Below are 27,390 nucleotides of genomic sequence, written 5' to 3'. Positions count from 1 at the left end.
GTATCTGTTCATATGACCAGGGATGTAATAAAAACTGACAGAAGAGACAGTGTTTTTTAAAGCAAACTGAACCTCTTGTGCATGGACCATTTCCACATTCTGGATTGTTCCAGAACGTGGAACCCATTTCAAGAAGTGCACTGACAGTAATGGCTATATACAGACTTGACGACTGAAGGAACAAAATGAATTGTGATTAAATTGGCATTGAAAAAACAGCAACTATACTGAACAGTGGAAAGACATGCTTTTGTTGGACAGGACTCATTTGGTAAAGAGTTTTTGCCAAAAATGGTTAAGTGTGGATTTTTTGAATCCAGCGTTTATGAATGCAGTTCTTTGACATATTCATTTGAGGCCAAATTGAGGAAAGAGAGAATGAAAGTATCAGGCATTTGTAAATGAAAAGTCTAAAAAAGTACAGCATAAGGAAGGCGTGCACTGACTCGTTTATATAGCTACCCTGTGTCACCAGTGGTGGTGAACCACTAGTCTACAATTGCACCAGCTGTGGTCCCCCCGCATGATCCCCAATTGCACCAGTGGCAGCATCAGCTTTTGTCTTAGGGTAGCACTGAGGCTAGAGCTAGGCCTGGCTCCACTGCTGCTACAGGTGCTATCCAGCACTAAGCCCTAGATCCCTTACCCGTGCTGTGCGAATAACTGGCCAATTAGATCTCAATTGCTCCTAATTTACTGTGAAGGACAAAGCATTCACAAGCTGTGTGGGTGGGGCTGGGTGGTGAGGAACAGATGTATACACATAATTCTTACACTTAAATAGGGCCTCTTCAAGGCCTATTTGCACTTCTGTTTTTGTTGTAGCTCTGTCTGTTTTTAGCATGGCTTGTAGCACAATCAAAAAGCAGCCACATCTCCAAATCTACTGGAAAAAACAGGCAGAAGTTCAAATCAGGATTAGAGAAACAGAGCATGTAAATGGAAATATGTCAAGGGACAGCGCATTTTGATGAATGATTAACCCACAATGCTTTGCTGAAATCTTCTGTATTTGAAGTCAGCAGAATTTAATTCAACTTGTCACTGTAATCCCAAATACTTTTCAAATCATTCCCTCTTTTACTGCAGGGATATCATTTACTGTGAAAATCATACTCTTTTAAATTGCCCACTGTTCTCTGCTATAGTCCTGTCACAAAACCAAAATGCTGTCTGTGCATAAGTATCACTAGCATAAGTCTCACAATTCTTACTGTTATCATGATCCCAAAAAATTTGGCCAAATCTGCAGTGCTTGGTAAAAGCATACTGCTTGGCCCAATTTTTTTCTTAACATCAGTTTGATAAGTTCCAGAAATCAAGCGACTCCTGGCTGGATCTGCATCGATTCCAGTCTGTCAGTGCTAAGTTTGGGTCAGATCCGGCTCAGACTCACTTACTGTCTGGAGTGTTATGTAACAATGCAGCAATTTACTTATTGCCTCATACCAGATATACCATAAGTAGAGTAAAAATTAATGACTAATATACATAATATCATGGCAGTAAGTTAAAAAAAAAACAGGAACAAGTGAAATAAAGTTTTTATTTTATTATTTAAATTATGATGTAACACTGTATGAATCATTCTTTAAGCATTACTTTGTTTCAGCTGTGCTGCTCTCCAGACATATAATATGACTGACTTTTCCAGATAACAAGTCTAAAGTAAAGAACCTTGGAGTTGTTATAGACACTGATTTGAGCTCTCAACCTCATATTTACTGTGAAGTGTAACAATCTTTTAATGTCTTTTAATGTTAGAGCCATTTCAAAAGTTAAACCATTTTTTACTGAAGGCTGGTACTGAAAAACGAATCCACACTTCTATCACTAGCAGGTTAGCCTACAGTTATGGCTTGTTCTTTTAACTGAATACAGTAGCTACATGAAATCTTTCCCATAACAAAATTAGTACACATATTTCTACAAAAGTAAAGTCAATGGGTACCAGTTAGTTTTTGAATTTTTAAATTTTACTTGTGTTTAAAGCCCTCGACGGATCAGCACCTGAACATTTTTATTTCTTAATTATCAGTCAGTCAGTTCTGAAACCTGCTGAAACAAAGATCTTTTGTGTTTCAAAGGTGAAATACATACAAAATGGTGAAGTGTCCTTTTCATCGTTTAATTTTAAGTTTAATACCCATTTTAGCTCTTTGATCTGCTTTGTTTCCTTGTATAAAAGTTGCTGTATAAGTGAGGCTGAATCTGTTTTATCTGGCTAGCTAGCTACAATAATATCATAGCTTACATTCACACCGTTTGCACCCATTACGTAGCTGTCCTAAATTTAAAGATCAGACGTGACGTTTAGGCATCACGGTCAACTAGGACTCAGCACACCGTGTACGCTGGCCTAATGTGCTGCAGTGATAAGCACTCAGGCGGTTCTGGCTCGCGGAGGGCGCAGCTGTGGCCTCTTGTTCCTTGTCTCCAGCCGCAGCCTGAGCAGGTGACGGCGAAATGTCACCTGGCATACCTGCGGCGCGGCCCCCGCGGGCTCGGTTTACCCAGGAAAAGGTCACTTTGATTAAGCGCCGGCGGGCCCTTCAAAGGCCCGGCGGCGGCGGGCCGAGGCGGCGGCTGGAAGGGGAGACGGGGAGCGGGAGGAGAAAGGCATTCCAGCGAGAGCACGCTGTTCCGGCCCGATTGTTGCTCTTGGAGCGCGGAGCCCCGTGATATTCAGCTCGCCGGGTCTTGCCAGGAAAGGGGATTAGCCTCTCGTCTGCCGGTGCGCCGGTCCGTGCCCCCCCGCCACTCGCAAAACCGAGACCGGCCTTTAATGCCCGTTCTGCTGCCAGCTTGCATGGTCCCCTCGCTGGGCCGCGTAAAGACAGACAGTGGTGTGACACACAGGCCAGTCACTAGAGCCCAGCGGGACTTCGGATCGCGGTGCCGTGAGTGGGCAAGCCAGTGGTACTGGGCCTGAATGTCTGATGTGAAAGATTTCTTTTCTCTTCCTATTGTGTTATTGTTCTATCTACTTCATATTCTCTGCCTTTCTCTCTTACACATGCTCAATATTTCGAAGTTTCAGCATGGATTATTTCCAGTAAAGCACCGTACATTCTATATTTCCAATGTGTAGTACGTTCAAACAAAATACCCTCCTCTTATACAAAGGCTTAAGTGGAAGTCAGTTGATGTAAGACGTACGTCATTATCATCCTTCACAGGCATCTGAAAAATGTTTAAAATGACCATTTAGAGCTGCCATAAGTGTTAACTCATGCTTCTTTTACAGTGTGGAAAGGGGTTTGCTGCTGGCAGCAATGCAGATAAGTTGAAGGTCTCTCTCATACAGTCCTCTGGCAGATGAGTTTATCACTGTGGCTCTCCCCTGAAAAGCAATGCAGTATCTGTCAGACTTGACTTGTACCCAGATAGTGGCAGTTTCAAAATCTATGGCACGGTCATGGTTTTATAATCTACACTCGACACAAGATACTTCCTAGAATTTACCCCATAAAACAGTCAGCTGCTGTACATGCAAGTCATCCTGGACACTGTCAGAGCGTCTGCTAAGCGAATAAACGGAAAACAAAGCAATAAAGTGAAACGAGACCTGATTTCCTCTCTCAAAACGCCATGAAATTTATCTCAGCCGGGCCAGCACTGAGGCGCTTTGTAATATATAAGTTAAGCCCATTGATGAGATTAATATGTTTGGTGCAGGTACATAAATCCAATTGGCAAAGTCATTGGCAAGGAGAGTTTGAATACCAAAGCACATTATGGGCTGACAACCTGTCTCATCCTGCCCTGGGTTTTCCAGCACTGGCCTCCCTCCTTCATAGCTCACATATTGAGGTTTACTTTTTTCTTTTTTTCTAGGAAGATGGGATTGCCATTTCCTGCTTCTTATGACTTTGTTATTTACTGTTATTTGAATTGAGTGGCCAGCTGTAGAGCCTATCTTCTTCAAGGATGACCTGTTGGTTAAGAAAACTTCGTGAAGTTTTGGTCAGCTTGTTCGGCAGTGTGGAATGTTGCCCTCACTAGGCCTCTCTGTACACAAAGCCTCAAGAAAAACAATGAAGAAAAAACAATGAATTATAAATGTATGTGCGCATGTTTGCGTTCATGCAAGTCTTCAAGTGATAAAAGTATACATGTAGTGAAGAACCAATCTATCTGTCTGCTTGCCCTTCCCCTCATCTTAAGAAATAGTGGTTTAAATTCCCAGCTGGAGTGATGGGTATTGCAGACCAAAATGACCACAAGATTACAAAAATGGTACAAATGTTCAATTTATGTTTTCATAGCTGTCTGAAAAAAAATGTTGAGAATTTGATACAAATTAATTGTCTGTATTTTTTCCTGCAGCCTGTAGTCTTCTCCTGCCTAATTGTTGAAGTGAAATTTTGCTGTATTGTTTTTGCTTATTGGAAGGCTTCCAGGTTTCTGTTGGTGTGTTGATTGGCCAGTAGTGGGTCTTCCCTCCCAACCAAGCATAAAAACAATTAAATCGCCCAATGAGGTCCATGTGCCGTATAGTGTATAATGTCCATATCACCCCCGCCCCCAGCATACTTGGCTATATAAACTCTCTACTTAGGTTTGTTTATATGGCATATCGCTCAGGTAAAGGCTACAAGTTGTTAGTGGTTGGAATGAAATTCTAAAATGCGAAGGTTGGTGAGGTCAAGTTTTCTGCATTTGTTACCTTTTCCAGACACTTATTTTAAAGAGAATTTCCAAAATATTTCCTTTAATAGTGTTCATTCTGAATCCTACCCCTTCCTTCTAACAGGGAGCATTGGAATATTGGCTTATTGGGAGTATTGGCTATTGAATTACTCCATCTCTGCTGCAACCAGCCAGATATAATGTGCACACCAGGGCTTACCGCTAACAGCAAACATAACAGAGTGTTCCAACCACTTAGAATAAACAAGAGAAGGGAAAGCCGAGGCTAACAGGCTTTTGACAGGGCTCTATAAGAGCACAATAAATTCAAAGTGATCAAAATACTTTGACACAGAAGATCCATCTGGCCTGTCTGAGGACTTTTTTTACTGCTGTTCCTGGTATCCCTCTTATTCAGCCCAGTTTAACAAGCCCTGTGAATGCCCTGAAACGGTTTTTACAGCCATCGTTTCCCACTCCTGGCATTTCATAAATGATAAAAACGTAAAACTGAAATCAGATCAAAATATACTTATTTCGACAATCCAGAATTTTTTCTTTCAACACAAGACCTTGAAAGTACCAAACGTTTCTGAAAAATGACTGCGGTTCTTGTCACAGAATCCTGTGTCTGACAGCCCTTCAAGGTGCTGGTTTATTAGCTATGGCACTGGCTAGTGCTTAGCAGTTCAATTCAGAGGGATCCTTGTCTCATCACCCAATAGCCACACCACTGGTCAATCAGACCCTGCAGTCAGGCTGCACAGGGCCTGAAGACCTTTAGCATGTGCAAAACCATCTAGCTCACACAAAACTAACACAACCAATGATTGTTGCCAAACAAATACCATGGCCAATCACTGGTCATGTTGTTGGCTTTGTGTGTGCTAAAAGGTTTTGCAATATGCTACAGTAAATCAGGCCCAAAGAGTATTCCTCCAGTGTAATGACGGCGCAGCTCTGACGGTGGACTGAGGGGTGATGAGAAGTGACGGCTGCCCAGGGGGAGACCACATGCTTGTCTGAAATAGCAAAGGATGTGGCAATGATGGCACAGGCCTACGCATATGACAGGATATTCCAAATAAAATATAAAATAAAAAATATTTAAAAACATATTTTAAAATATGGACTAAACATCAGGTGAAAATGAACTCCTGTTGAAACACAAGTTACCTCAAAACACAAGGTTCTCCTCGCCGAAGGTACTGATGGCCTTCACATCTGACTCAAATATGCCTGTTACCACACCAACCATTTGAGTTCACTGAGAAAAAAATCGCCCTCTAATAAATACTTTCTAATGGTCATTTCAGTGTATTATTCAGAACCCTCAATTTCATAATACAACCCCCACTTTTCCAATCAAACACTCAATTACATAATTTGCTCCCTGGAATTATTAGTTCAGATGAAGGTTCCAGTTTGTGGTTTGAGGGTAAGGGCTATGAATCTGAGTGCTCTGATTTGCAATCAAATGTATAATTCTGAAATAACAGGGGATATGAAGTATTCTTTTGGAGGTTGGAATGAGTGGTTCCAATCAGTAAATTTAAGGTCTGAAATATTCAGTTGAAGGTTTGGAACAGCAATTTGTGGGAAGGGAATTTCTTTATTTTGGCTCTGTTCACTAAGCACTTTGTGAGAACTGGCCTTCAACTGATACAGAATCGTTGTGTCGAGAGAAGGGCATCAGAGCATTCGATCGTATCTCATGGCTGGTAGCATGTCTACTGAAGTGTTTTACACATCTATAGCAGTGTGGCAAATAGCGTTCAAAAGGACATCAGCCTATGTATGTCATAACATGTATTTGGCGCCTGTTTTTGTTGTTATAAAAATCTTTCCAAGCGCTGAGATCAACAGTGTTACATCATCCAAATCAAAAAGTAAAAACTGAAAACAACATAATAAACAATGGTATGCCGTGTGCAAAAAATGAAGATCATTTACAAGCATTCCTCCATGTCCAGTGACATATTGCCCAGTTTTTAAAAATGATTTTGGCTGATATCAACACGATCTGGCTTCCGTTCCTCCAACGTCAGCCAGTTCTTCTTCCAAAGGCTGCTGGTTTGACAAATCAAATTTAAGTCCCAGGATCTTTCAAAATGTTTTTTTTTTTCTGTCAAATTATGAAAAAAGGTTCTGGCTCTAACACACATTGAGGATAGTTAACGTTTTTGTGTTTTAGATGCACGGAAACCAGTTATGTACTTGACAAATATGGTGGGCTTTACTTAGACTAATAATGCATTGTAATAGTATTAGTTATGTTATGTTATGTTATGTTATGTTATGTTATGTTATGTTATGTTATGTTCAGATTACCATTGTCCACTGTGAAATTCCCCTGTCACACATATGGCATCATTGAATAAAAACTATTAAATTATTACCACAACCTAAATAAAACAAATGGAAATAATATTTATGTATGTGGGAGGTCTGTTTCAAACTTCTTTCAAGCTGTTTTTTGTGTAATTGAGACTGCACCAAGAATACTGAGAGAAAAACACAATATCACTTTGCCTTCAAAGCTTGTTCAATTTTTGTGACATTATTTATTTGTTTTAGAGGAAATTCTATATCCAATACAATATTACATTTTCAATATTTGCTTGTAAAAAGTGAATGAAAAGAATCACGACATTTGAACAAATGTGACCACTAAAATATGTTTAAAAAGAAAAACAGTTGATTGTTTTCAATGTCAAAATCTGGACTTGTAACAGTAATGGATTATGAACTCTTTGGAGGATATTTTTTGTAATCATGTATGAAAAAAATCAGTGCCATCTCAATTTCTGTCAATAGGAAGACTAGCTTGATCCCATTTTAATTGGTGGATCACTACATCAATACAATAACAGACATTGCATCAACGTATACACCTGTGTAAACTTGGCTTCATTGGAAACCCCAGTGATTACTTCTCTCATGGATCTCCATCCCTTATTGGCCCCCCGACACAAAGTCCCACCCCTCCCGATCCAGAGCCCCGCCTCCCACATTGGAAGTTAATGATTCCCTTTCAGTGCATAAATTTGTTTTCATTTATCATTCTACATATGTATTCTGCCTGTTGTAAGCTGTTCCCTGCTGCATGCCTTCAACACCATACTTCACTTCTCGGCCATATTAGGGAAGAATCTTTTCCGTGGTATCCCTCAAGAGTGACTCACGTAGCAGAATAACAAATTGCACCCTCTGGACTGGCAGTGAGGCTTTCTGAGTATGACCTCATTACATACCGTAATCCCGGTGCTACGCTATCATCCACACTTTTACTCATCTGGAAGTTCCTGTCACCAACATCCCACCCCCGCCCACTCTGCCCCCACCACTAGTGCTTCCCTTAATAGCTTTATTGTAACCTACCCCTCCATGTTGACTCCCATCCCCTCCCCTCCCCTCCAAAAGGCTATTGTACATTTATCCCCTCTTTTTTTTACAGGACACCAATAAAATATCCAATCCGCACATCCACAGCACAGCCACCGCTGCACAGAGTCTCATGCGTTGGACAGTGTTTGTACAAAGCACACAATTTACAAACGGCCGGCCGCGGCAGCTGAATGTCCAGTGGGTCAGTCAGGTCAGCCCCAGGCTGGGTATCCACGAGGTGGGGGGGGGGGGGTGAAACATGAAGGCATCAAAGCGCTGTGCAGCGACCCCCCCTGCTGAGGGACCCTACCGATCTGGTGTGCGGTGTGTGGAAGGGTACAGGAAGTGAATGACTAACCTCGGGAAATGCACAAAGTCTGGGGAGGGGAGGGGGGGGTTTAAAGGAGGCCAGGTGAGGTTACTGAAAATAAAGAGAAAAACAGAAAGAAAAATAAATAGACATACAGAAACATGTACTGTAAATTAACTTAAACAGACATGCGCGATAAGCTTTATTATCTGTTAACCCTTAAGTTAACATAAGATGAATGTTTGTTCTAGTGAAGCCCACCCTTTCACAACAGTGTTTGGTTGCTGTAGTGCTGTGCCCCCACCTGGCCAACAGAGGGCGCAACAGATTTGGGTGGGGGCCTATTAGTGCACAAAATGCTGCTAGGAAGGATTGGCACCTGAAGAAACATTTTCCTAAACTTAAAAGACAACAAAAACAAGCAGACAAAAATAACTCATAAACAGAAAAGTACTTAGCTAAATGTAATTATTTCAAATGAAAGAAATCCAGATATTCAAAATGTGGAACAAAATACATCACACATAATAATAATAATAATAATAATAATAATAATAATAATAATAATAATAACAATAATAATAATAATAATAATAATAATGACAGCAAACATGGAAATAAAGCAATGAAAAGAATGAATGAAATGAAATGTAATAAAGTGGATAGAAATGGATCAAAGCGTCTGGGATGAATGGACTTGCGTTTCCATGGAGACATTGCCTGAAGATGCTTGTGCCCCCTCCCCCCCCCCCCCCCCCCAGCATAAGTTTTCTTCATTTCCTGGTCCTTTGATCCACGTAGATGAGCTGCTACAATTGCATTGTCACGGCTTCACAGAGATGCAGGGCAATCTTCTAACAGATACAGATAAGAGGCTGTCTTTCACTCAAGCTTTCCACACATTTCCAGAGCTGTGTTATATTGTGAGGGCACAATGAAGCTCAGGTCCTAGTAGAAGTCAGCCACTTGGCAGGATGCAATTTTTTAATGTGTAAATGTGAGACACTTGTTTGAAAGCCAAGGAGCGCCCATCCATGCAGACTGAAATATAAAGACTGTAAAATAATAAGACGATACAATGCGGCTGATTTACAACGTTCCAAAATTAATCCCGACTGTGGCGCCTGAAGGATCCGGCGAGAAAGAAAACTCACGGACCGCAGGACAGTGGCCAAAATGGAAAATTGCACCCTATCACGCTAAATTTCACGCAGCGTTCCCGTGTCCGTGCCGAACCGCAAACAAAAAAAAAGCTAAGTGCAATCATCTGGGCGCTTTGATCCGATAAAGATCAGAGAGCTGAGAGGGGCATCGGCTTTCCATTGTGCTCCTAATGAGCTGGAAACGTGGGGGAAGGCCCAGCTGAGGGGGTGCCCCGTGTGGAATGCCCAGCTCATTGGATGGCTGCGGGCATGCTTTGGAACATGTGCTGGCAGACAGTCCCTATCCTCCAGGATGGCAGTGATCTGCGATTGCTTTCATTCGCTCTCTCAGAGACCCATTTGAAAGTGAATTCCTGTGGGGCAGTATTTTTCCAGGTCACTGAGAGGTCATTGGGAGTCCAGTATGTTTGTTGAGCCCTGCCAACTAAAAGGTGACTTGTGACAGACACCCCCTTCTTCACCACAGAATTTTGAATATTAATTATTAATGTAATTACAGTACTTTCAATATTTCTTATGAAAAACCTGTGGGAGTTATGAAAAAATGAATGTTATGATGAGTATTACAAGGGAGATGCCTATGGAAACGCAACTGGCAGGAACAACAGTAGGTGTATATTTGTATGAGTGTGTGTGTGTGTGTGTGTGTTTGAGCATGTGTGCACATGAATGCATGTGCATGTGCATATGTTCATGTACCGTATGCATGTGTGTTTGTGGATATGCATGTGCATGTGTTTGTTTGTATGTGTACCATGTATGGTGTATGTGTGAGTATGTGCGTGCAAGTCTCTGTGTTTTGATTCATGTTTGCATGTATGTTGTGTGTATGTGTTTTTCTTTGCGAAACCGGAGGGCTGTCCCCTCCCTTGGGTTAGAATCGGGTACTCTCATGTTTCAGCATGCGGATCTTGGGGAGCCCCACGGCCCCCCGGTACCCGTACCCCTGGTGCTGATCCTCCAGTCACCGGCCGCTGCTGCTGGAAGTGGAGCTAGACCCTGAGCTGGAGCCGCTGGAACCCCGGTCCTCGTAGATTGAGATCTCAATCTGAGCGTGGAGAGGTCAAGGGTCACACTCAATCCAGCCCTCTGCTGACCACACAATGTCGCACAGGTCACAGAGTCATTAACACGCCACCGTCTGTGGTCACACTGCCTCGCTGCGGTCCAAATGTCACTAGCGTTCACACTGTAGTTAAAGCACTACATGAACAGCCCACTTCCTGTGGTCGAAAGGTCACTGCGGTTCTCTGTACTAAAAAACACCCTCTCCAACCCAAATAATATTGTCAGTATAATTCACATCACTGTGGTTAACACACTACACTGTGGTCAACAATCCACCCTCTCGGGTTCGAATGGTGCACTGCTCATAACATACTGCATATAGTAATATGTGTAGTATGTTGTAACGTGAATAACATATACAGTCTAATACTTTTATTGCGTCTACAGAAGAGGCATGTAGAGGCAGAGGAGATGCTGCCATAATACCTGAGTAATAAATACATTTTTGCTACATTAATTAAACACCATACTCCTTCTTAGACTAAACACAACATGTTGTGTGTGCATCATCGCCACAGCTGTTGTTTTTTTAATCGTAGCCTTTGAATTCTGGGACAATCTGTCAGTGATTCACATCTCTCTCTCACACTGTCTCTCTCTCTTTCCATACTGTACATATTGTACAGTACATACATGCATACAGTATATGCATGCAGAGAGACTAAAACAGGCACGTGCGCACACATACAGTACACAGGCACATGCACACTCACGCTTCACATACATGCACGCAAACAGAAACATGCCTGCTTTCTGGCTCGACAGCTGACCACAGTTAATCAAAGGTGTTCTCAGTGCACATCTCATTATCACTCCAGTACCCAGAGTGCAGCTGGCCCGAGCTCCACAGCTGCCAGAGATGCTCGAGGGGGATAAAACCTGACAGCTAAGGCCCTACGGAAGAGGAGGTCTGCTCACATCCACACACAAAGGCCCATCAAAGCCCAAACTCCAACAGTGGTGCATGGGGTGTTTACAGAAATATGGGTGTGAGAATGTTGGTCACTCTGAGCCAATCAGCTTCTGTTCTCAGCTCCATTTACCAAATTCTGCTAGTGTGTGGGAGGTGGTTACATTGGTGCTACGTTGCTAAGACATAACAGTGTTTTATAAGATGCAATGCAAAGCATATTGCATATTGTGAGTATGCAGATTCACTCTGCTCTGCTGTACTATTTCAGCCCAAGCTCACTGACCCAGAGGACCAGCATGTCCTGGGATACATGTCACACCCCGAGACCTCCTGTGACAGCCCCTACCCACACCCATAGTCCACCTTTCCAAAAAAGGATACAACCCTCATGCCCCTCTCGATGGGGTCTGTGATTAAGAGGCCTCGGGGGGCGTAGATCTTCTCATTCTGCTCCTGGATGTACTTGGAGATCTTCTTCAGCACCTGGAGGGGAGCAGACGGCAATACTGGTCAGGAGAGAGAAGCAGTGGTGGTGAGACAAAGGGCTGTTAGTAAAAGAGCTGGAGAAATGTTAGCCTGAATGAGCATGCTTACATTTGAAAAAGTCTGCATACAGCCTATAGGCCAGCCACATGCAACGAAAGAGAATCGCCTCCAAGAAAATAATTTCTCTAAAACGCTTTTCAGGGAAAACCAAACGGCTGATCCCACTGAAGATCTAAGCCTGCCTATGACATTTTATGTGCTGAACCTACAAATACCAAAGGCAGATATCCAGAGGGCAATATTAAGTTGCAGTAGTATTATATGTTGATACTTTGAGAAACGGTGTGACATACTTCCCCTGCTAGGTTATCCAGAACATCAGAGGAAGATCAAAGAGACTTGTTAATCATCATTTGAAACAGTGCTTCCCCCTTTAAATAAATTTGTAAATTTGTATTATATGCATGTATATTCCTGAATAACAATTATGCCAACATGCTGAAACAGTGTCTCCGTGACGTCTCTTTTGAGCAGTTACCTTGAACCGAACGACCAGGATTGATGGCTTTAGTTTCACTGCATTAGTTTTCAATTTGCAAACTCCATCTGAAATGCAGCCCTATTAGATAGGGCAGATAGAGAAGCGAAGGCAATTTTGGAAATACTATAAAGTCCCAGCTGGCAGTTTGTTTAGCTTGCGCTTGGGGTATTTTTCATTCCGCAGAGAGCTATGACAGCTGCTTGCTCAGAACCAGCAGGCCCAGTCATGGGAAATGGAGTGTTTCCTGCTCCGTGCTCAGGAGACCATTTTGTTTTTGCCCCATCATGACTCAGTGACTTTTGAGTAAAAGGAGACTATTACAGAATAGAATAACCTTGATCTGGTTTTAGTTCAGTGGCAACCGCACTATCACCAATAAAACCAACAATAACAACAGCCACATAAAACACTCCACATAAAAGCCTATATCAGCATGTTTATATGCTTTCGCAAGGTCCAGCTGGGCCTAGTGCATGCCTTGATTGTTTGTGCCACTCCTTGACCTCACAATTCTCTGGATGACCACCATGTCAATAATTGTGTCAAGCACAGCCCAGCACAGCACAGCAGGGTTCATACTGAGCAGATGGGGAACTACATCATCAACCACTTTTTTGTTGATTGCAAGGCGTGTAGCATGCAACAGCTAATAATAATGATTATAATATATTGCATTTACAGTAAACAGCATCTTTCAGGATCTCAAAATATTGCATGGGGAGGGGTTTACTCCACCACCCATGATGTTGGGCTCACCAGGCAAACACACAGCGACCATTTAATTCCGGAATGCTCACCTCACATGAGCTAAGGCGGAAAAGGAGGGGTTATTTTAGCTTGTTAAACTGGGGAAAGGTTAAATGGTCAGACAAAGAGTTTGGTTGGGAATTTATCCAGGACAGTGGATAATGGCACATTTTTTGTGATGATTGACAGATTAACTTAACATCCCTTAACATGGACCTTTGGGGGTTGTGGCATGCCCTTGAAGACTTTTAAAAAGCACCTGTTATGACCAGATACTTTGGAAGGTAAGCATTCCAGAGCAGGCCTGCGAAAATGCTGGAACATCAGATGAGCATAATGTTTTAAATCTTATTTTTAATGTGCTATTTTTGTGAATATTATTCAGTTAGTACATGCTGCTCCAATGAGACATCAACAGGATGTCAGAGAGCATTCCCTACACACAGTCATGCATCGCTGGACTGAATTTTTCAGATAATTAGCTCGGTTTTCTTTTATGGTGTTAATGCAGGGGGCATTTGAACAACATGAACATGAAGGGAGGTCAACTAGTTAATTTACATTTTATTCCCCATAGCTGCCAATCTTAGTCTGTGCTGAATGAAGCAATGCACTGTAATTCTTAGGGCAGAATGGGGATGAGTGAGTCCTGCATCAATAATACAAATATGACACTAGGGAGGAAAGAGAAAAATAGAAGAAAATGTACAAAAATAAATGTAGAATTAATTCATGGGCACACAGCTGCTATGAAAGAGTAATAACTACTTCAAAGAGCCCATGGTTATTACTGACTTTCACTTCACTTCTTTCTTTTCAAACTAATGTGACTGTACTTATGCACCACTGGCCTCATCAGGGCCTCTGGAGGAAGTGTATGACTGTCAAATGTCACAAGAACCACAAAAAGCTGGGGGCAGTTTCCATATTTACTCACTCCTCCTGTCACTCTTGACTGTGAATGAAGTAACGAGCGCTCCCCAGTCAGCACTGCAACTATTGCCAGTGCCTATATGCACCATAGACGTTTCTTTAAACACTCTACCATAGGCAATGTGCACGTGGCATTATGATGCGATCGCATGAGCAGGCTACCGCCTCCTGTCTTTTGTTCAGTTTGCCCTGACAAAGCTACTTATAATCAGTTGTCATTGATGGCTCAGATGTTAATCTCTGTGCATTTGTGCATCTGTGCACTCCTGTGTGGCCTGGGGATCCCACGTTATCCAGCAGAAAGCCTTCGTGGGTGGGCACTGTTTATCACAACTTCCTTGTGACAGAGGATCTTATCATTCAGGCCTGGGTATTTTAAACAACTTTTCCTTTTTTTTTCTCTTTTAGCCGGGGTGAACGTTTTCGGGTGTTTTGCTTTGTAGCGCGATAAGATCTCAACGCCGCTCGCAAACCTAGACTGAACTTGAACGGAGCCACTTTAGAGCAGCTCACATGCTGGGAAGACGAAACGAAGATTTTGGACGCAGATTGAAGAAAGGTTTTCCTTGTGACTGCTGTTTGTTCCAGCTAAGCTTGATGTGAAAGCAACACTTGCACACACACACACACAAGAGCATTAATCACACACCCCTTTCAGAACGGATCTGTGGAGCCGAGTCTGATGCTATCGGCGGCACGGACAGATATGCTCCTGAGCACACAGGTGCAGCAGTTCCCGAAAACGAGTGTATGCACGGAGTTTAACTTCACCTAAGCGCAACAGAGCAAACGTGAGTCAAACCTTATCTCACATTCCTTGTCGATTTCAATCTGCTCCATTTGATGCCGTAAGCATGTGATGACACCCCGTATTCGCTGGATGCACACGAATAGCTTTGTCCGTCAGATGCTGTCACAAAGCCAAGACGTCAGCTAAGCCTTCAACTGCAGCATCAGCAACTGAAATTCAAGGAGCCTTTGCCACCGCTGGTTCTGACAAAGTACTTACGGTGCGTTAAGCTGGATAAAGACTTTTGTGTCTTGGGCACCCAGCAGGTAGTTGTGCTCTACACAATGTTGTTTTGGTTCTCTAATGGCTTTGGAATTCAGTTTGGAAAGCCCAATTGTATTTGTAGCCTCGTCTCACATTCGACTGTGTTGCCATTATAATTCAGTATTGAATGGACAGTGTTGTATTTGTCTTGGGCTTGCATTTGAAGTTGTGTTGCAATGGCGATTGCACTAATTGTACTTTGCATTTTGTTCTAAGATTGCATTTCTGATGGAAAGTGCGATCATACAGTTTTCATTGCGCTCATGCTGCGTTCATGTTGTGCTGGAATTGTGTCTGTGTAGTGTTCAAAATACAGTATATCTATAGTGTGCTTGCTTACTGTGTTGGAATTATGTGTACTGTGCTTGTGCAATAATTAAATATATTTAGCTAGTGCTGCATTATATAACTGTAATGTTGGTATTACCACTGTTTTGGCATTTCGCTGATGTTCAACTGGCATTGCCTTTGTGTTGTGTGTATTTAATTGATATTCTTTTGCATTGCCATTTTGTTGTAATTGCTTTTGTGTAATCGTTTTTTGTGTTGTGTTGTTTTGGCACTGTGTTGACACTGTGCTGGCATTGCATTGGTGTGGTGCTGGTGTCACGTTGGCATTGGGCTAGTGTTGGGTTGCCATGGCATGCAGAAGTGCCTCACCTTCTCGTAGCGCGTCTCCATGCAGAGGAAGATGATGTAGGCTGTAGCACAGGCCAGGCATCCCTCCAGGTACGACTGGCCCCCAATCTTCTCCGCCTCAGCATAGTAGTTATTCAGCGTCTTCACCGTGTCCTCAAAGAGAGTCCTTTCGATCTACCGGAGAGAGTAGAAAGGATGGTTTGAACTATCAGTGCAGGGAGTCAATGCACTTCAACTAACAGCATTCAATCCACTGCTATGCCCCAAACACTCCTCCTCCCCATATTTATAAGTAGCCAAGACCTTAAAAAAGAAATGGCCATTCAACAGAAAAAGTTAGGATAAAGAATTAATCGATGAATGCTTGATTGAACTCACTAAAGGACACATTGATCTTCTGAGACAACTCTTACTGGAATTTTAGTCTATGTTCCCTGATATGATATCTTCAGACCTGGAACAAATACGTATTTGTTTTGGATTCAAGTACTTTTCTGTGCTCTATTGATCTTGGCTGGTGTAACTGAGCCTGCCAATATGACCAGAAGGCAAGGTTTTCACTTTTTGAGAGTATTTAATTGGTTCCAATACACTTGTAGATCAGTAAAGCGTAGAAAAGTATCTGAATCCAAAACAAATACGTATTTGACCCAGGTCTGGATATCTTACACATTGTGCATATACCATTGCTATATTACACTGTGATTACCACAGCATAAGCATCTAGAAATCATTCACCAGCATTTGTGCAGTTGATCGGAGTGACTTAGAGTCATGAAACATCAAATTCCCATCTGAGATTATCATCTGAACATATTAAAATGGACTCCAAACATATTTATCCTGTATCACTCAATCTTGACCAAAAGCATCATGCAGTAGATGACGCCAAATTGAAATATCAATGTGAGCAAAGAGGTGCATGCTTGCACGCTCTCCCATTGCAGCGCTTTCCACAGACACAGTTTATTTATAGGTCTGGTATCCCAGGGAACAGTTATATAGTAGCTGTTCTACTCTAAAAATACCTCCGCCGTATAAACTAATTTGGCTGCGGCTGACATTCATAAAGCACCGTGGCGTTTAATTAACACCTATGTTGAGTTAACTAAAGCAAGTGGCTCTCCAAAAGCAATGTTCTCCATCAGGCAATTACATGGGGACCGTGACTCTGTCGCATATGCAAAGGATTCAGATCTCAGTCTGTCTGTGTGATTTCTGTATGGTGCACCTTAAAAATGAGGTATCACATCAGTGTTATCACTATTGAAAAGAAATGAAGGAAAGTTCTGCTCTCACTTTGCTTCCTCTTCTGCATCACAAAATGGAGTACCATCCACTGCTGTCTAATTTGTACCAATGGGACTACTATGGTGCTTCTTTTATTTTCTCCCCCTAGTACTGTTTGGGAGTCTCAGGCAATGATTCTAACATTTTTAGTGACTTAACTGCCTGATGACAAGAGAGCTTGAATCAAGCTCACTTCAAACTTCCACCACTTCTATCATCTTTTCTGTCTTTGAATATTAACACTTCTCTCCCTCCTCTCTCAAGCTACTCAATATAAACATTGAGACTGACCTCAAAAATGACTGAATCTATCTATAAAGCTCATGCATTGACCCTTCTCTCTCTTGGTTACACTTAAATCATAATTAACTCATATTACAACAAACATTGTCTTGCACATTTTAAGGGAAGTAGTTTAAGTCACAGGCTGCAGGTACAGCAAGACATTTATAAGACACTAATGCAATCAACCAGCAGCTCCACAAAAACTCAAACTGGCAGTTTATTATTAATGCACCACCCTAGGCTGGTGAGTGAGTCACCACATCCCACTGAGTCCATCTGCATGTGTGTACTGCAGGGTAAGGCACTGTCCATGTATGTTCCTTTTTTCTTCCAAGCAAGGTGTGTGGAGACTCACCCGACTTTCCAGTTCAGCGGGGAACTTAGTCTGGAATTTGCAGACGGTCCCTTCGGTGTAGTCCCTCTGGATAAAGACCTTGGTGGCCAGCGAGGCACTATGACGCAACTCCTGCAGGTTGTGGAACTGGGGGAGAGGAAGCCATTTTGGGTGGAATTGATTAACTAAGAGCACTGGGACAGGGTTTAGTCACACATTCTGTCCTTTGCACAACAGACGACTCAGCACATGTCAAAAACAAGAAGAACACAACCTTTCACCTTCCATAGAACAGGGGAACTCACAAAGCATGCTGTTATAAAATCTTAAGAAGCATGTTTCTATTTGTGACAGGTGTAAGCAATGTAGCCAATAAGAATAGGACTTAAATGAAACGTGGTAATTTGACATTAAAACACTTGTAACATGGATATGTATGCCACATTATACCCTAAATGCTAAGAATTCATTTAATCTGCTCTCCTGTCCGCCCACCTAAAGTTTTTTTTTCAGCTGAATGACATAAACCTTTTAGAGTAAAGAACTCAACTGTCAGCAGGAGCCCCCCCGAAATGTATTTCTAACCCCCTGTTAGATAAGTACCCCGTTGAGTTTAGATATCTGGAAATAGAGTGAAATACCTCTTAATTGCAGCTATCATATCTTCCCCTGAGATGAGTATCTAATTTCTAAACACTCATCTCAAATCAGCACGCCCCAGCAAACCACTTAGCTCTTGGCTACGGCTAATCCGTATGAGAGGGGAGCTCACATTGTGCTACTGCCCCAGAATTCATTAATCGAAATGGCACTTTGGCTCTCAGGATAAATCCCTTTTTGCAGCCCTGCCTAAGCGCAGATGTCTTTCAATACCCGAGCCAGGGGGAGTCTCGCAGGACAAAGAGGGTTTGGTCTAACACGGCCAAACCAATCAGAAATGACAAAGTAACCCCAAGCCCGTTAGCTAGGAGGGGCTAACTGACTGCCGTGGCAGGGTATGTTTGAATTGTTTAACAAATTAAAATAGATAGATAAATAAATAAATAAATAAATAAATAAATAAATAAAATCTACACAGTCTTTCCATGTATGTCTAATCAGTTCTTAAAAATACATTAAACATGCTTCAATATGATAACAATCAACATAAATATAGATATCATAATGAACTGATTACAAAATAGATTATTTGTTTTTAGGCCACTGAGTTTTAATGTGCAGTAAGTATTAGTCATTCCTTGAAAAAACATCATTATATTACACAATTTATCTAGATAGTAGGTAGTACCCTTCCTCAGACTTTACATTGTTCCGTTTTTAGACATATTTGGGTAAATTATTTGCCTAGGGCTGGGAATCATACCAAGTTGCCAACTGTGCAATCAGTGAAACTGGAATTATGCAAATACAGCGCGTTACATCTTAAGAATTGTAGTGTCTGAACAGTTAATATTGTGTGCCGGTTTGATTCTTTGCCATATCATTATGCATTGAGGCTCGGCTCGTTCGGAGCCAAGGTCCGAAATGAACAGTGAATCAATTCTCGTCCGTCTTCGCACTGTAAGCACACGAGTCATCTTTGTTATTTCACTCCGCGCGAGGCAACGCCAATTAGCTTCAGTTCACAGTCAGGCGCAGACGGCTTCGGCGCGTCTGTCGGCGCTTCGCTGCGTACGCGGCGGGACCTCGCTGCCGCTGGAGGTGAGCGAGGCCTGCTCAGTCGGCGTGTCAGGAGAAGCGTGGCGTTCAGTGTAATTACACGTCTGCCGCGCCGCGGCAGGCAGCAGTGACACTGGGCCTTTAGCCCGGGCCTAACACTGCCCATTGCTGCGGGATGTCACATTGGCAGTTCGTCCCACTTAAACAGAAGAGGGGAGCATATCGACTATTTGGACCGAACGGCTAGAAATGGGAAAAGGATTTCAAAACTGAGGGCTGTTAAATGTTAACTGTTTGATGTGGCTCCCGTCTGCCGACATTTTTAATATTTTGATATATCTTTTCGATTAGTATACAGTCTATCTTAATATGTACAGTATTTTTATGCCTTAAAACGCAACAAACAATAAAATGGTAAAGTCAACAGTTATGGGTTTGTTCAGCCGATGCTCTTTTCTAAAGCAATTTAACATAGCTTATATTTAGAAATATATGACACTCATTTTTACAACTAGACAGTCCACTGAAACAATTTATATAAATGACCATGATCCAGGGTGCAATAGCAGTGTCCCACCTGTAGCTACTGTGTTATAAAACCAATACCTTGACTATTCTGTTGTATTCTGCATCTGATACATCTGCCTGTAGTTTTAGCTCATTAAACACATTCCTGGGGATACATTGGAATTCAGTTCTTGGGGAGACCATGTGGTGCAGTTTGGACAGCCAATTTTCATTCCATGTACAAACCCCCTTGTGTGGCTGAAGGTTCTGTTTCCCCAACACGGGGGAATCTTTGATCCTCTCTGCAACCTCCCCCCCAACCCACCCCATATAAGCAAAGTTAATTATTGAGTAAAGCCGTAATTATTACTGGAATATTGGATTTGCCATGATGATTGTCACGGATGATCCATTTATTACAATTACTGCCACAAAAAAAATTGTGATTAAAAGAGACAAAACTCACTCCAAAGTTGCAATTCTCACTGTACAACGCCCATCTCACTAATCAATGGGAAGCTGCAATATTTTCAAAAAAAAAATCAATTTGTTTAAATAGGCCAAATTTGGGCGTTTGTTGAGGCTGGTTTTCCGAACAGAAGAGATGCTCTCTGGTGCTTTCTGTGCGTCAGACGCTTTGAGGGAGACTTGATGCTCAAACGATGCGGAGGCGCTCATCTAAATACAGAGCAGGGAAAGAAAACCGACCTCCTGTGTGCCAGGCATCTGCTGCTGAAAATAGGAAGCACCAAGAGCAACAAACGGCCATTAGCGCGGTCGGTAACCGCTTTCGAAAAAAAACGTGGCTGCAGCTAAAATATTTATATTCGCAGAGCGTTCACAGCAAAGGGAAGGGTCTCACGGAATGGAATCGTGACCGTGCACAGCAACACTTGTGCAGCTCAGCTGGTGGACTGCAGTGTGAGAAGAAACGATTTCAGGCAGCATGTAGTTTGGAAGACATGCTAGTCTGCACGATAGTAATTAGTGGAGGATGTTTCAGCCAGGAGATGGGTCAATATATATGATTTAAGCAAGAATGTAACACAGAAATGGAACAGGTCTCCATCTGACATGACCTCCAATCCAAAAACACGGCTGAGGATTTTTGCTTTAGCGTTCGCTGATTGAGGAAGTACAACAAATCACAGCTCCCTTCTGTCTCAATGACTCAATTCTCTGCCAAATCTTCTCTCCTCCTCTCCTCCTCTCCTCCATTCCTCTGAGCCTCTCTGTTCAGCCCACTGCTGTACTCTGCAATCACCCAGGCAGAATGAAGAGGCTCTAGTTTTGACGATCTGACAGACACCCACCCAGAAGAAACAGGAGGCACTTAGGCATTATGATGGTGACCGCATGCAATGCATTGCCTGTCTGTACCCCCCCTGAAGGACGCACGTTCACTTGGCCTCATAGGACATGCTGTACTTTGCCTGCTTAAGCCAGTCTCCCCAGCTGAACGGCCTCATCAGTGAAACATATGCTCTATCCTTACACAGCTATATGTGTGGTTAGATAAACTTTAACAGTTTACATGGGTCCAATTTACAAAAAAAATCTCATAATTAAGATTTAGCTTTTTCTTATGCAACTACAATATTCTAAATACTACTTATTAGCCACCTGACACCCTAAAACATCCTTTTGCGCATACATGTTCACTAATAAACCATTAAAAATGAGATGATATATCTCCTTTACAGGACACAGCACACAGTATAAATCAGTTATATTTGTTCATGCACTAGGGACCAAATTATGTATACAGTATGCCTTGCAATGTAGCCTAATTTAGAATTAATCCTGCTACAATATTACTTTCCATAGACATTTATCTGATTCACTCAGTGATGCTAGATTTTTCTGTTGTCCAAATTAGATTGAGCAACTGTACTGTATATATGGGGTTCCCATCAGGTTACTACAACTAATTTAATTGGCTGTACACTCAGGAGGCAGGCCATTGTGGGTCATTTATTCTGTGAATGACAGCTTGCAGGACAAGCCTATCTTTGACTGCCCTCTGCCCTTTGCCAAGATCTAAAATCCAGTATCCCATAACTTTCAGGGTCATGGGAGTGATCAAGACATTCGGAAAACGTACCCAAGACGTTGAATGTCTACCATAATTTGAGCATTGGATGTGGATTATGTGTTGCGGCATATGCGTATTGACATAACTGCTGTATATTCAACTGTGATGTAGGGTACTTCTAAGCAAGTGGCAGTTTAATCTCAGAAGCAGAGCACAGCTAAGGCAACTTGTAGACGACTCCTGCTCTGGCAAGGATTTCAAAGGCTCAAGACAAAATCACATGCTGATGGACGTGATCGTTAAACAAGACTCCACAGCTGAAGTTTGATACCCATTGAATTTCCTTTGTCATTCAAAGGGGACATTCATCACGTTCTAACATAGCACTGAGAGTCACTGGAAATAAATTCTGAACCTTCAAAAAGAGGTTCAGTAAATAGGAAATGAAGCGATTTGAGATTTGCTGTCACGAGCGTGACTAATTCCTCCCAAGTGTTACAGCAAATACAGATTAATAATCGATGGAGCTCGGACCTGAACAGAGGTGCCAAAGAAGAGAGAAATACCCTGCTGTGGACTGTGCTGCCGTCAGCAAGCATCAGCTGGAAGCGCAATCAATGAAGCTGAACTGACTACACCATTACACAGCTGTGCTGTGCCAGTTACCGTACAACAGAAACAGAGTGGAAACAGTATACGGTGCAAGGATTGCTGGCTGCGGAAACCTTTATTGTCAAAGGTGAGAGTGTCAAAAGACACGGGTACCACTGCAGCAAAAAGGTTGTTGTTTGTGTTGCATTCGGCCCTCTGTAAAACAATGATAACAGTTTGGGCTCTTTTAGCATTCAAAAACACAATTTAACAAGGACAGAAAAATGAATCCTCTTTCTTTCTTTCTTTATATCTTTGTCTGAAATAACAATTTGGAAGTGATTACAAATCATTAAAAAATCAAGCAGGCCAAAAATTCCCTGTTGTGTTACCATTAAATTTAATATAATATAACTGTAGACTAATCAACAAATTCTAAAATATGTACCATCTAAAATCCATAATTGACTGACCTGGAAATTCATAAGGGAATGTGCAAATAGGCGTATTATAAACAAAACACAATGAGCCGTGTTCTTACAAAGACTCATTATCAGCATTCTAAAGAGAAGGCCATTACAATCATTGCATTACAACCACTGACTGAGACACCGTTGGTCTTTGTCCATATTTGCATAACAGGTCAATCAAAAAAACAAAAAAAGCTAAAACAAAACAAAAAAAAAAACACACACAGAAGCCTCGGATCTGTTTTATCTATGTACACTCTATTTAGAAACAGAAAACTAGAATGCTGAGAGGAAAAGAAAATTATGGCATCCCTGGGCACTTTTTCCACAACAATGTCCAGAAATAGTCGGCCCCCTTATGCTTTTCAGAGTGGAATGATAATTATTCAGTGTTCAGTAAGCAATTCATCAAATTCTGTCTGGCTGTGCTGGAGGCTAGCCTAATTGCCGTCATATTTCGTATGCAACACATTTAGATGAGACTGTGTACTGACACTTCCATCCTGATACTTCACAGTATACGTGTGTGCTGGAGGTGGTCCAGGATAACTCAGTACAGCAGCCAAACACAACAATGACATCCCGTTTGGAAGGGATTCAGAAAACCATTGTAGAAAGGAACAGACCAAATAGTCAAATACATTATTATTATTATTATTATTATTATTATTATTATTATTATTATTAAGAAGTAGGAGGAGATGATGGTGATGATGATAAAGAAGAAGAAGAAGAAGAAGAAGAAGAAGAAGAAGAAGAATATTTTTAAATGATTATTTATTTTGTAGGCACATTAAAGTTTTTACTTATATGTTGTGACTTTCTCTGTAAGTGTCTATGCGTAGAGGCTTAATTACACGTCGTATGCACATTCTGCACCATGTTAGTTGAAAAATAACCCCAGCTATATTTGTGGAAACTGCACCGTGTGTATGCCTACATTTAATCCAAAACACCTCATCATTTTAGAGAACTGCAACTATTACCAGAACACGCGACAAATATCATGTCACAGATCAAAGACAGCCTTTAGCACGGCTGCTCTCGTCGTGAAGGTCAAGCCTTCGAGCAAATATTTTATGCACATTGACTACATATTGTGAATTTAACTACTGGCAAGTTGACTACACTACGCCGACGCAAGAAAACTGGCCTTTCCCATCACATATTATTATTGTTACTACTGCAAAGCATCAACTCCCTGATCAACTTTACACAGCATAACCACTTTACATACCATTTATACAGTGAGAAATGCTCAGATGAAATGATGGTTAGTTACCTTTACTTAACAGCACACCACATTGGACTACAACCAGATCGGTTATTATTAGCCCTGCTCTATGGCCACTGCACCCCACTGGCACAGCCGATGAAATCTGACACCCAACTCCGAAAAGCATTTAACATTTTTCAAGTGAGACGCCAAAAATATATTTAAGCAGCCACAATAACCCTTCAGCGCGATTGATTGGCACTATTTTCATTTCATTTTCAATGTTGTGTTTGTTTGTTCCGGCACTACATCATCGCGTCCTTTACAGCTGGTCATACGTTTATAATAAACAGCCACTGAACAACACTCGTTTAAATGATTTTATTTTGAATTTTTAAATATATTTTATGATTAAATTAAACATATCCTGTCAACACCTTATTTTCCATTGGATATGATGACAGGATGTAACTCGGTGAATAACTCCGTGTATGTATCTGGAAACGAATAGCAACACAAGAGGTGTGCCTGTGCGAAGGGCAACTGTCCACGGTGCTGACAACCCTGCCTCTGCTACAGTTTTCCACCCCAGCAGGCTACCAAGGAGCGTAGTGCGCCCACACGCTCTCACACATTTACCATCGCATGGACTCCTGAGTCAACGGTGTTTCCTCACCACCAAAAAGCTTAACGTGCATTTCTATCCTTTTAAATGTCCCAGCAGTGTAGACTACTAGCTTCGTCACTTATCAGCGCTAAATACAGTAGAATGCTGAAAAACGCAAGTAGGAAGCGTTTCCTTGCTATTCTTTAATGTCTCATTTAACAAATGAAGGCAACATTACACCCGTGTTTTTTGGATATTCGATTCTTAAAATCTGTGTTTGACTTCTTCCACAGGCTACTGTTCGTGAGCTGCGCAGGTCAAATGTGTCTTCACGTACCCACATAATGTAGCCTATAGGCGTAATTATTGTTGTCTAAAATAAGTAATTTTGATGGCGTCAGTGAGCTATCTGTGTAAATCAGAACATGTTTTTAAAAAATCGAATTTAAACAGCATTCTCTGCGGTTTAATTAAACACAATGACACCTTTATAAAGAGAGGACATATCGCTCATGCATGTAGGCTACACTTGTGGATGTAATTGTTTATTATTTTTTTAAATAATTCTCACACTTGACTAATTTAGTTTTTGTCTTCTAGCCAATTTATACGTAGGACAAACACGTAGCTACGTCTATTAGTCCAAACGAATCTGCGGGAATTGAGCTTTTGTGTTTAGCCACACGCAACCTTTCCCTTCGACAATTGTCCGAACACAACCGCGCGCTATCTTCTACAGCTATGGAACGTGACAAGTAACCACTGTATGTGATGAAAAACTAACGTTTAAGTAAGGTGTAACAACAGAAGAACACCGTAGGCTTTATATACCGCCTCTTACCTCTGTCGCCATGTTGCCATTAGACAGTACAGGATCTGTCCCGGTGCTGAAATCGTTTCTACTCGCTGTTGCGGGACAGTGCAGAACGAAGCTTCGCGGGATTGAGGGAGGGACGAAGCAGACGAGGGTGGAGCGAGCAGCTATCGGGGGTTTCACCAATGCATTCCGAGGATTTAACGCGAACTTCATTTGTGTGTGATGAAAACGGACCAGTTCATAGAAGCCGGTCTCCGAATGAGGGGAAAGAGGAGCTCTCCTGATTTCGTGAAATCCTAGAACAGTACTATCAGTCAGGAAGCGCTGTCGAACGCTCACCAAAATTAGCCACACATCATTAGTGTGCCTATGTCCCGTGAGACAACTGGTTTCCCTCAACGATATGATTATTCAGTGATCTCTTTAACCCATTTCTTTTCTTCCCACTAGAGTGCATGTTTTCCAGTTTACTCATTAATATTTCAGCTATAAGACATTGTCGAGTGCCTATAATCCTACAATATACAGCAGTCAGCAGTTTAACTGACTACAATAAAACGGAGAATCCAATAGTTTCATATTCCATAGAATGATTCAATTCATATTTTTACAAATAACAAAGACATTACGAGCTTAAAAAGAAAATATGTAATATATGCAGAGTAAGTAGTGGTAAGATGTATTTCATATAATTGCCATCGCAAGCAGTGTTGCAATCAAAGCAGCTATGATATTTTGATTGATGATGAGTAGATTGATAATGCTTATATGGCTTAAACTGTTTAAATACTGTATGAGTCTAATGCAAATGTATTACTGGAGAGTAGGATCCCATTGGCATGATGAGAAGACACAAGTCCACTTGAATCAAGCCACAAAATGGAAAGCTCTTGCAGTTGCGAACAAGGGGTCTCAGCTATAATTACATCAAAGTAGAGCCGTAAGAGATTTTCAGTGCATGTAGAAGTGTAACTGGTTTTCAGATAGAGACCAAGTTGTTTTTGACAAATGTGTCAGAGAGCAATATCTCATTTCATGCTGCAAGGGCGCTTGCCTGAAATCTCTATCCTTAGAGTTACTGCGTGAACAAGAGGAGATGTTATGTTTCATTCTCTGTCAATCAAACAAAAAAATGTACACTGTTGCCTGTTTCCCCTCTGCATAGGATAAGGCTAAATAAATGGATGAAGCTCTCCTCTGTAAAAGTCTTTTCTGCAAAAAAAAAAAAATCACTGAATATATCCGTGAGCCTGCATTAATGGGACACAAATGGTCTTGACCTGCCAAGAGTTGGATGAGCCCAAGTCAGGGTTCTTTTGGTTCTGCTAGATTATTCCCTCTGAGTGATGTGCCAGACACTCACAGTAAGCCAAGTGCCAGCGACGGATGAATCTCTCCTCAGATCCACACTATCTTTTCTGCAGCACTGTCTGCGGCTTACATAAACATTAGTCACTGGCTTGTGAGCAAACACGTTTGAAGAGTGCAAGCTGCAGTTCCCATTTTGTGGGTGCGACTGACACAGTAGTGGCAGCAGATCAGAACCTGGTCCAGAGAGTCACATAAGGATGCAAGCCCCGACTCCACGAGCGGTGGGACACAGGCTGATTGTACTGGCCGCTAATCTAAGAGTTATGCTGAAGCAATGCGATTATCAGCCGCGGATAGTTGCTGCCTTGGTGAACGTAAGGAGGAGTCGGTGTTCT

At 41.8% G+C, this 27,390-nt stretch overlaps 1 protein-coding gene across 2 annotated transcripts; it reads right to left on the bottom strand.

Moving 5' to 3' along the window:
• Window positions 1–7,172: 7,172 nt before the first annotated feature.
• LOC118217817 (golgin subfamily A member 7B-like) lies at window positions 7,173–26,035 on the bottom strand. Of its 2 annotated transcripts, XM_035399888.1 has the most exons (6): window positions 25,709–26,035; window positions 17,804–17,929; window positions 15,895–16,047; window positions 11,855–11,956; window positions 10,437–10,540; window positions 7,173–8,440 (listed from the first exon to the last, which is right to left on the bottom strand). In XM_035399888.1, the coding sequence occupies exons 1-5, from the start codon at window positions 25,895–25,897 to the stop codon at window positions 10,457–10,459; spliced, it is 654 nt and encodes a 217-aa protein (XP_035255779.1). In that variant the 5' UTR covers window positions 25,898–26,035; the 3' UTR covers window positions 7,173–8,440; window positions 10,437–10,456. The 2 variants fall into 2 exon arrangements, with proteins under 2 accessions (XP_035255779.1, XP_035255771.1); XM_035399880.1 differs by having other exon boundaries at window positions 7,177–10,540; window positions 25,709–26,034.
• Between the last annotated feature and the right edge of the window lie 1,355 nt (window positions 26,036–27,390).

This window comes from Anguilla anguilla, chromosome 2 (assembly GCF_013347855.1).
Source record: "Anguilla anguilla isolate fAngAng1 chromosome 2, fAngAng1.pri, whole genome shotgun sequence".
NCBI classification, from domain to species: Eukaryota; Metazoa; Chordata; class Actinopteri; order Anguilliformes; family Anguillidae; genus Anguilla; species Anguilla anguilla.
This window is presented reverse-complemented; position numbering and strand designations above follow the sequence as displayed.